This window comes from Scleropages formosus, chromosome 2 (genome assembly GCF_900964775.1).
Source record: "Scleropages formosus chromosome 2, fSclFor1.1, whole genome shotgun sequence".
Taxonomy (NCBI): domain Eukaryota; kingdom Metazoa; phylum Chordata; class Actinopteri; order Osteoglossiformes; family Osteoglossidae; genus Scleropages; species Scleropages formosus.
Window position 1 is genome coordinate 37,811,910 of NC_041807.1, and position 11,531 is coordinate 37,823,440.

At 43.1% G+C, this 11,531-nt stretch overlaps 1 protein-coding gene across 5 annotated transcripts in view; it reads left to right on the forward strand.

Moving 5' to 3' along the window:
* plch2a (phospholipase C, eta 2a) overlaps nt 1-6,270 on the forward strand; it is a 166,734-nt gene extending 160,464 nt beyond the window's left edge. For all 5 annotated transcript variants that reach the window (XM_018736553.2, XM_018736552.2, XM_018736556.2 and 2 more), the window contains one exon: nt 4,076-6,270. In XM_018736553.2, the coding sequence (XP_018592069.2) occupies nt 4,076-5,577 (1,502 nt within the window). In that variant the 3' untranslated portion in view covers nt 5,578-6,270. The remainder of the gene's footprint in view (nt 1-4,075) is intronic.
* The last annotated feature ends 5,261 nt before the right edge of the window (nt 6,271-11,531 follow it).

Genomic DNA, 11,531 nt, shown 5'->3' on the forward strand with positions numbered 1-11,531 from the left:
TCGCTTCGTCTGTAGCGCCCCCTACGTCTGAATGGACAGTTGTAGCGATCGCTCCTCAGTGCTTGGCCTGGTGCGATGTCCACCATTAGGTCCAGGAGACGTGAGCCAACCTGGTAGTAGATCCCATAGTTATTCCCTGAACGTTCCAGCGAACCGCACCATCCTAGAAACAAATTATGTCGAAGTATTTTGTAAATATGCTGTAGCTAAAGCGTAACTATTGCGTGCTTATTACCGTAGATTGTCTACGTGCTTCATGTTTTAAATAAAGCAGGACTTTTTTTGTTATTTGGCAAATCAGTCATGAAGACAAAGCATGACTTGATCATTTCTTTTCACTTCTTTTTCCAACAAAAATATAAATGTGTTCTGAACACTTCAGATGAAGTAGCTGGTAAGTATTAGGCATAAATGCGTCACGTACAGTAGCTTTGTCTATTGCTTCGCCAGCCTTAGCTTCCCGAGATTTAGGTGCTTTCTTAACATCCAAGCTCATTGCAGTTACAGCTTTGCTTGTGAATCATATTCTGAATGAAGGCAAATCCAGAATTATTGATATTATATTGAATTTTTTTTAATAAATCATTTTAAAATAATATACTTTTTTATTATGGGTTTTCACACAGCAGCAATGGAAAGATTGTTCACATTTTCACATTTAACCTTATGTTTTTCACTGGCGAACGAGGAATACCACACAAACAAGGGTTCACATGGGTATAATTGTTTTTTTTTTTTCTCCCAGATATTTGGGGTTTAAGAGTCTTAGGCTTGTTTACTGAAACACTTCAGTTTGAAGTTATGCAGCAGGTTAAGGGTGGTGGAGGAAAACTGGGATTTTGGACTAAATCACAGCGTGCTTTTGTGCCTTGACATACTTAACCTGAACTTCTCCACCAAAAAAGCATGCTGTCTAAAATGGAAGAGCACGAGGCTCAGTCTCACGAACCATCGATAAATGACATATGTGGTGGTTTCAATTACTTATCCTTAAACAAGCTACTAGTCTTCAAAGCCATTATGAAAAACAAAAGCATATATATGACACTTTGTATTCCTCAACATGGAAATTAATTTTAAAATAAATTATTTTTATATAATTTTCACTCAAAATCTCATAGTAATAGATCAAATTCATATTACCTTTTCATGGCAACTCAGTTTAAAATATTGTTAAAATGTGAAATAATGCATATTGCAAGCAAAAAAAAAATTGCAATACATGAAAAAACAGAAAAAAATATTTGAAATTAAATTTCGGTGTCAGCGAAATTTGATTTGTCACTCCTGTTACATATGTTGAAGTACTTGTCGTAGTTTGAATGGTTTAAATAAAGGCTGGAATAAAGTTTGATTCCATCAGATGCCTCATCATGAAGTTAAGATTAAAGATGAAGACAAGATGAGTTGATCTTTTGTTTTTCATACCTTAAAAATGGGAAAATTGTCGCACCTGCAACACCACAGGTTCTTATTGATGTAACAGGACCTCATAGAAAATCTTATAAGAAGTTAAAATTAAATGGTTAATTTAAAATTTAGAATGACATTAAAGGGCTTAACATGATATTTGTAAAATTTTCGCAAAATTGTCATGGCTTCCACCATTTTGAGCAAAAATACAAAGGGTTTTCATAACCATAACAGACGATTTTGTCATTTGGTTTCGTTTGAAGTTTGTGGGTCTGACCCACTTGAGCGTGTTCGCTGTGTGGCTCTCTTTGGAGGAAAGAGCCTGTGCCGCTGTGTGCCAGCACTGTTGATGCCCCTTGCCGTGTCGGTCAGTGGTTTCACCATCCGTTGCTCTTGGCCAGTCCTGGAGACCCCGCCTTGTAGCGAATGGGTCATGGGATTGCATCAGCCCAACACCCCGCGCAACCATGTGTCCGCCGGGGCGCTCAACACACGTCCGGCTTACATAACAGATACACTGGCTGGAACTGTCAGGCGCTCATGTGATGTGATATGGAGGCCCACCTTCTCTCACAGGATACGGCTGATGTGCACCAGATGTCTGCTATCCCCCTCCTCCGTCTAGATGAACTCGAACGTGGGAGGAAAGTTTCCCCATCCTAGGACTGCAGGATACAGCAGATGTTATGAAACAAAATCTGTACTCCGCACCAAACTCCAAACATGTCTCGTGATCCTCTTACAGCACCGCCAGATTTCGATTCCCCTGCCGACTTTGTCTTGTTTGCGGTCGTATATTTTCTTCTCTGCTGTAGCAGAATGCAAACATATGGAAGGTGCTGTAATCCAGAGTACAATGACAGTCCACCATGGGAATTAAATCTGAACATACTTATGTCTTGTCCCTTAATCAATACCTGTTCTCATCTCAGGTGCACTGGTTGAGAGTACAACTGTGACCGAAAGTCTTTTTGCAAATCGTTTTTTAAAAGTTAAAGTTACTTTTACCACTGCCTTGCATTTACTCAAAGCTTAATAATTCAGGCATTAATTATGGGTTAGGTTGTGTAAAAGTTTCACATGCAGCTAAAGAAAACTGAAAACTAATTGTGTGTTTTTTAGATATTTTTTTAAATATGTCCATTAACTTTGAGCTACATTAAAATTAAATGACAATATAAATATATGTTGTCTTCACAAACTCATATTTGGTGTTGATTGTTAACAGATACATTCAATTAACATGCAGCGTTCCTTATTGCCTTATTGATAACCAGCACACAGAGACACCAGACTGAGGCTCTAAACACTGTTGAAGTGAGTTGAACTAATCCGGTCCCATAGTCCTCCTCCATCTGGGTGCTCTTTACTGCCAACTACTGGCTGGGTGGGGAAGAACAGTTCACATTCGCTCTGCAGATTTTCAAAATTCGAAAAATTTTCAAAACACGACAAATCTGTGCATTTCAAAATGTACGGTACGGTGGCGCTGTTCGTAAAGCACAGATATCAAAGAGATAAATGTTCGTCGTAGCAAAGTCACCCTTTAAGATTTTTTAAACATTTTTCTCCGGTTAAAAGCTTCAAGTCTGCAACGTGTATGTAGAGGAGTTGTGCACATGATCAGACTGTATTTATGAAGCTGAAATTATCACTGTGTGTTTATTAAAATGTCTCTTTCGAGCTCTATAATGTGTGGGAGCTTCCTAAGCAGACGCCCCCGACCCATAACTTAGGGGTGAAAAGACATTTTGTGGGATTCCACCTAGTTATCATGTGATCACAGATCTTGTGACTGCTCGGCTCTCTTTCGATATCGTTTGTTGGATACAGAATTTCCTGTATTAATGGACGAGGTTTACAGGAGGTTCATGAGAGGTTCCGAATCAAGATGGGCTAAGTAGCCTCCTCTCTCCTCTCGCTGGTAACACTGATTTCTGTATGTTTTACATGCATTTTGACAAAGCGCAGGAGCCCCTGTGTTTTTCGCCGGGTCACGGCACCATATGTCCACATAGTGGGTGGAGGAGTTTGCCGAAGGCCGAGGGGTAGGGGGTTGTTCCGAACTCTCCTGCTGCTTTGTGTTACTCCCGGCCCGTTGTGTCTGTTTGTGTGTGTGTTTGTGTGTGTTGCTGGCCTGTGCTCCTCTCTGCCTCTCCTTCCCTGCGCTAAACTCTCCTCTCTGCTCTGTCCCTCCTGCACGCTCTCTGCTCCAAGTGCAGAACTGAAGGGATGACAGAACCCAGGTAAATATCATCCCGTAGTAGAACCATCCTAGTTTCCTCCTTCTGCCCATCTCACACGCCTTACTGCATGCTTTCTCCACTCACCCTCTCGTGGTTTCCTGTCACTCTCACGTCCTGATGTTAGTGTACGGGATCCCCAGCATGGATGTTGCCGCATTCTATTATCAACTATTTTATTTGCAGTTAGAGGTCAAAACAAAATGCAACAGAAATTGAGAAATGCATTATGATAATTAAGCATGCATTTGTTTCTTTGCTGTATTTTGATTGTTCTAAGTTCCAGTCCATTCAGTCGACAAAATGATTTCTAATTTTGTGCTGATCATCAGTAGTAAAAAAAAAAAAGCATCTAGATTCACACCTCTTAATCATGATATCGTTTTTATTGTTCAATGTTTTTTTTTTTTCTCCAATAGACGACCCCACACTGCAGACATCTGTCACTTCGCTGCCACCCCTGGAAACCATTGCTGAAGAATCCGAGGAGAAGATCCCCCATCGTTCCATATCCACCTCTGGTCCAGCAAGCGCCTCACCGCGCCACTCTACACCTGGGTCCCCTCCTTCCTCAACTGCCACGTCTGCTTCACCTTCCCCGGCTCAGAATACCGGGCGAGAAAGCGAGGAACCCAAGAGACGTCTTTTCATGCTCAGAACTTTGTCCCTCCCCACCGAACCTGTCCTGTGCAACACAGTCGAAGCCTGTGGTAAGACCACTGCTGACTGCAACGGTGAAGTTGCATCCACATCCATGGATGAGTCAGTACTCTCGAACCATGTGTGTTTGACCAAGGGAGTCCCTGTTGGACATCCAGCCCATGATGATAATGTGTCCAAGACTGGTAAGAAGGTAGGGCAGACTCCTGACCTGAAGGCCGTGTTCAGCTGCAAGGGTGGCCGACACGTTCCTGTGAGGAGGACCAAGAGTGAGGGTTATGCTAGGGCAGAGCGCCCAGTCCCTCAGGTATGTATTGATGCCACCATCAATGACCGGCTTTGGAGTAAACTAGACCACGGCGATCACAGAGACAGCGTGTCATCCTCCTCCAGCATCTCCTCCAGCGACACCGTCATTGATCTCTCACTGCCCAATCTGGCCAGGAAGGGGCTGTCAGACCTGGACATGCCCAAGGAGGTGTTCGCCGCAGGAAAGCCTGACAGACCACAGTCCGCTGCCGTCGCTATCGAGTTCAGCACGCAGCTGGTGAGCAAGAGCAAGTCAAACCCCAACCTGAGGGCAGATGGTGCAGGCGACATGGAGGATGAGCTGCAACCCAGACCACTGGGCAAAGAGCAGCCCAGTCCGGCCAGGATCACGCAGAGAAGGCACACGTGGAGCCGGCTGTACATGGAAGGCCTCAAGCAGTCGTCCACCCGGGTCAAGAAGACGCCGCTACCGGCACCTGCTGACAGCTCCAAGTCCAAGAGCCTGGGCGACCTGACATCTGATGACATCACTTGCAACTTTGACAGCAAGTACCGCAGCATCAGTCGTAGTTTTGTGATGAGGCCCACTCGTGACAAGCGCGGGGCCCCCCGCGCGGGTCCGGATGACCTGGCGGAACGGCTCCGCCAGCTCACGGACGTCGAGCCCCTGACTCCCAGCGACTTCTTGTCAACACCAGATGCGGACGCGGATGGGGACGTAGTCCAACTGCGGCGCTCCTCCTCGCGGAGCCAAAGCCGTGTGCGTTACATCGCCAACCGGGCCAAGCAGGCGCAGGAGAGGCAGCGGTTGCAGGCCATGGCGAGGCTCGGTGGCAGCCCCATCGAGGAGCGCGGCAATCCGGAGGGGGCCTGCACTGTGGCCAGGAGCCCTTGCGCCGGCCTGGACCTGCTGAGTCAGCTCCCATCCACACCTCCTCAGCAGGCTTCTTCAGCCCTGGACACGGAGCTCCGCTTCACGCTCAAGCTATGAGAAATTAAACGAAATGCGAACAACAACAAAAAGCAAACCTGCACTCGACCTCTAGTCCCATCATGTGTGAGAGACACTTTTACATTTGCATCATGTCTGTAAGGCCACTCAGTTTTGTTTAATCCTGGGTTCGTTTCAGCACTGAAAACATCTAGCCCCTTAGTCTGTAGTTAAAGGATCCAACTAACAAAATTTTTAACCTTCCCGTAGATTCTGGAATGTATTTTAAAGCCAATAGGCAAATTCCAGGCCCAAATAGCTACACTTCAGCATTTTTCATTTTTACCAGTATTTTTAATATAAAACATTCGGACCTACTCACTGGCCATGAATTGTTGCAAAAATCACGCATAATATTATTTGAAAAAGTAAAGTGATCATATAGCCCAACAGTGATATATGTACATGATGCCTAAAATGTGTTTTTCTCAACTAGATTTTTTAAGAGAGCAGCTATTCACACTGTAAAATAGAATGTAAATAATCAGTTACAATATTTACACTGGATTACAAAAAAATTAACATGCTGGTTATTTAACAATGGTTCATCTCATTATCCGTTTCAAACCACAGTGACCTGAATTATTGTTATTCTCACAATGCAAATGTAGCACAAGACTTGACATCAAATGTTGCACAACCAGTAAGTCTCCATTGTTACTTTGTATTTTGTATTGTTTCATTAAAAAAAAAAGAAAAAAAAAAAAAACAAGTTCTAACATGCCGTATAGGTAGTACATAAGCTACAAGTTAGCAATATTTTTAAAGGATTACAAGTTAAATATGGCAGTGTTTGTGAAGATACTGTCTCTGGGAGGTCATTAAGCCTGTATTTTATGTCCATGTTAAGATATTACTGTATGTCAGCTTGACTACAAGACCAAGAAGTTGAAACAAAAAATGTATTGTCACAAGAGAATGGTCTTTGTTTTTGTATTTATTATTTTTTATTATTATTAAGAGTGTTTTGCTCTTTGGCATTTTAATTGTGATTTATTATGTGAATGATCTGTGCGACCTGTGGGAACTGCCAACTTTGTCTGGGCATGAAATCATGTGGCATGTGCTCCTATATCTCCCCTTACGGCGGATTATAAAACGGAGATGACGGAATGTTGTTCACCAGCCGCCTCGGCGTTATGGTTATAGTTTCGTCTGCTGTCCCCATATTTCTGTGGTGCCCGTATGAGTGTGTTCTGAGGCTGGTCTGTTGACATTCGGTGTTGAAAAGAGATGTGTATCCTAACTGGCACTGTGGAGAATATTCCAGAACCCGTTTTGTCATTTCAAACGGTACGCTGTGTGAGGATGAGTTGCCGTAAAGTTTGACGACTGCAACATTTTTCGGCAATTATTATGTATTGTTTCTTTCTAAATGTGATAGATATGTCATCATGTCTGCTTTATATTAGAAAATTTAAATTAGGATGATCTTCATTTAGCATTTTTATGCATTTAAATGAGCATCCAAAAAAAAAAATCAGTTAAATCAAAGACTTCTGTAATAAATAGTTTTATTTTCATTTTGTGTCTCATACTGAATATGGTTCTGCCTCATACTTTCTCTTTTGGAAATAACCACATCAAGGTTGGATGCGATCCCCAAATATTTATGCATAACTCTGCTGAGGACCATTGATTCTACATTTTTCAATCCTGCAATACCTGGCAAGCTGTTGCATACCTGGTTTTGGATTTTTTTTTTCTTTTGCTTCTTCCATACTTTAAGTTTAGTAAATGTCAGTGATACTGTATGTAATAGTACACAGAAAACAATTTGATTTTTTATATTAAAACAGCATCAGAACTAACGGGAAGGAAATATTATTTCACATTTGCCTAAAATGGATATGGAAGCATGCTGATTTATGCTGTTTGCACTGCCATGCCAGTTTTTTGTGCAACGTTAGGTATATTTAAAATGTTCGTAAGAATGTATGATTAGAACACATTCATAAAAACACTATGCTTATATGATTAGACTTTTTATATTTGATTTAATGTCTTGACTTGTTTTTGATGTCAAAGAGTTTAGATGTATGTATTAACTAGGAGACAGTTTTATTAATTAAAAACGTATTTCCGAAACATAACAGGCAAAAAATAAACTGTATATCTTGAACATCACTCAATTTATGTAAATGAACATGAGCTGAATAAAAGTATTTAATCTTGTCAAATGCGCCGTGTGGTGCTTGACTCGGCCCCTTGTGTCCTTTCAGAGCGTTTGTGTTTGTTCAGTGTCGGCCATCGCACCCTCTCACTCGCACAAAGCGCCCCGTCGGGTGAGCTCCGTGTTCCCTTTGTGAGCACCTCCCGGGATGGTTCGCACAACCTCCAACAGAGCCGCGCTGCTGAACGTGGGCAAACTCTTATGTCCCAGTGCGTGCGCTTGTCTGAGTGACCTGTCCATCGTCACAGCGACAGTCTCAGAGTGGTTTCACAGAGGTACACATTAAGCAAGTAACAGATTATCAGATAGAACAATTTGCAGAAGGCGTTATACGTTAAAGTTAGAAATTCAGCTAAAATAATGACAAAAGCATACAAGTTAATAGGTGATTAAATACTTCACTTAATACTGTATAAGTGGTTAACAGTGTGGGGGTGCGGTGGCGCAGTGGGTTGGACCGGGTCCTGCTTTTCAGTGGGTCTGGGGTTCGAGTCCCGCTTGGGGTGCCTTGCGACGGACTGGCGTCCCGTCCTGGGTGTGTCCCCTGCCCCTCCGGCCTTACGCCCTGTGTTACCGGGTAGGCTCCGGTTCCCCCGTGACCCTGTATGGGACAAGCGGTTCTGAAAATGTGTGTGTGTGTGTGTGTGTACCTAAGTATGCAAATTTTTTAAAAATTTATTTATTTACTTATTATGGGGGTGCGGTGGCACAGCGGGTTTGAGTGGATCCTGCTCTCCGGTGGGTCTGAGATTCGAATCCCGCTTGGGGTGCCCTGCGACGGACTGGCGTCTCTCCCTGGGTGTGTCCCCTCCCCCTCCAGCCTTATGCTCTGTGTTGCTGTGTTAGGCTTCGGTTTGCCGCGACCCTGCTTGGGACAGGTGGTTTCAGCTAGTGTGTGTGTGTGTGTGTGCGTGTGTGTGTGTGTGTATTTACTTTGTACTGCATTGCATACAATGACAATAAAGTATCTCATCAGCTCAAAGTATCTCATCAAGTACCTTAGTATATAAACATGACATTGCAATAATACTTTGACGCCAAACTTAAGGGGCGGGAGAAGGATATCGTTTCTACTCATAACCGGATCAAAGAAAGAGAACAAGGCAATAAAAACAAATAATGTGACGTTGTGCTTAATAAAGTTGTAGTAGAACTTGAAATTTTTCATTTTTACTGCTAAGTGACTCACCAAACAGAAATTCGGGCATGCCTCCGGCTGCAGTTGCTACGACGACACCCGCCGGTGTGATCTCACCCGACAGATTCTTCCGGAGGGCTGCCAGCTTCCCCGGGTTTTACACGCCTCAGTGAGTGACAGAGATTGTCCCCTGTTGTCGCCCCTACAAAGGACGTCTTCATTTGAATTCCGGTGACTCCCCAACTCGGCTCAAAATCCGTATTTATCGCTGCAGTTTAGTGCGCTGCGCCTTTCAGGCTTCAACTTGAGGCCTTTTGATTGCTGCTAACTGAGGGAATGTTGTTGTCATTGGAGCTGAAAGCCTTCCTAAGGACATTGGCAAGGGATGTTAGGCCCGCTTGTAAAAAAAAAAAAAAATTGAGATTTTCGATCTAAGTAAACAAATAGGGGACAGAATATCAACGTGCAAATGAACTTTCCCTATGGGAAGCGAGCGTCCTTAATTGACTGGTTTGTATCTGCTATCATGTTATTAATTGCAGAAAGACTCTTGTAAATCATATTTCTAGGTTCTAGGTCTTGTGAGTCATGAGGATCAGTGGGTAGCAGAGGTTACAACTATTTCTTTGCAATCTGAATGTCACATATTAAAATCCCACCTACTGCTGTAGTCCCCTTGATCATGGCACTTACCTTGAAATGCAAAGGTGAAAATTACCCAACTGCATACAAACTTAAGTTGTCTTGGACGAATGTGTCAATTAAATGGATAAATGCACACATGAACGGATTTTCCAATTTCAAAATAACAGGCTTCGATGGTAACTTCCAGACCAGTAAACCCCACCTCTAGCCAATGGTTAACAGACACACTCAGTTCTTAGTACCCACCTACACCAGTCGTGCTGGAACTCCCAGCAAAGCCTCATTGTGTGCATTTCAGCCCCCGTCAGCCTTGAACCAGTTATCTGTATTCCTTGCCCAGGATGATCTGCTGACAGTCACTTATCAATCAGTGATGAAGATAAGCCATTCCATTGAGGCTGTCCTCCTGCCAGAAGCTCTCCAGTTGGCCAAGGTGGCCTCCCTCTCCTTGGTCATTGTTCTACTCAACCTGTACTCACTCTCAAACACTGAAACCTACTTTCATCTGTGCAACAGCTTGAAACCAAAGGAATAGCTTTGAAATAATTTGAGTCTTAGCTGTTTGGTAGATCTTATACGACGGTCTGACATTGCTTCTTGACTTTTCCTCAGTCTTTCTCAATTGGTGTCCCACAGGGTTCAGTGCTGGGCCCCCTACTCTTTACACCTACACTGCTTCCCTTGGTTCTATCACTACCTTTCATGGCTTCTGTCATCATTGCTATGCTGATGATACCCAGCTCTTCCTCTCTCTTCCCCTGCTGCTGCAGATGTATCCTCTTGCATCATGGCTTAACTTGGACAGCTATGCTTGGATGACTAACCAACACCTATATCTAAGTCTTTAAAGGAGTCCCATCTTCTATCCTCCATCTCCCAGTAGGTCTGTCCACCAGTTGGGAACTCTATTAAACTAAGCAATTTCCTCATTCAGTCAAGGACCAGGGAGTAACAATCACACAACAAACTGAATCCATAATCTGGTTTTACAGATACGTCCTGTACAATATCTGCAGGATCTGCCCTTACCTCACACAACACCCTTTATGTATCTTTTGGTCTAGACTATGGTCTGGTCTTCTGGTCTTCCAGCCTCCAGCATTAAGCCTCTCCAGATAATCCAGAAAGTCACTGCATATTTTGTATTTGACATGCCAAAGCGTTCCCATGTATCTTCTCTCTTCGACGATCTCCATTAGCTTTCTAGAGCAACACTCTAGTTATGACTTACATGATGGTTAGAGGATCAGCACCCAGATACCTACAAGACCTGATGTAGCTGTACATGTTCCATCTCTGACTGCTTGGTCTCATGCAGGAGATGCCCATGATTGTCCACAAGTCCATTGGACTCTGATGAGCTCCCCTTTTCCCTTAGAACTGATGAATCCCTTTCAGCATTCAGTAAAGGTGTCACAACCCATCTCTTCACCTGTTTCTGTGCTGATCTGCAAACATCTCCATAAATTTGCATCATCCCATCCCACAATCACCTTTGCATTTCCTATCAGTTCTATTGGCAGCAACTCATTTAATCAGCTCCTGGAATTGGACAAATTTACTATGCTTTGATAATCTTGTGTCTGCATCTAAATGCTCTTTTGCTTACTCTGAGCTGTACAACACTTTGAAGAAAAGCGTCCGCTAAATGAATAGATGTAAATGTAAATGTGAACTTGGCACGTGGAACTGCACACTGTTGATCTGTTGTTCCATTGTTTGACTGTTGCTGACCCCTCTGTGATGCTTCAACTGTCCAAATTTACTCACTCCCCCTGTAACAAAATTGTTTAAAGGTCCAGACCAAAAAGGGAAGCAAGGTAATATCCATAAGACATTCACAAGGAAATACAATTCTCATCTACAAAATATTCCACTACCGATGTTACACCCTGCTATGGAACAGTTAAAACTCCTTTTTTCTTCACTTGACAGATCCACCCAAGTGACTATTCCATTACTGTTAAAAGAAACATAAATCACCATACCCCAGCAAAA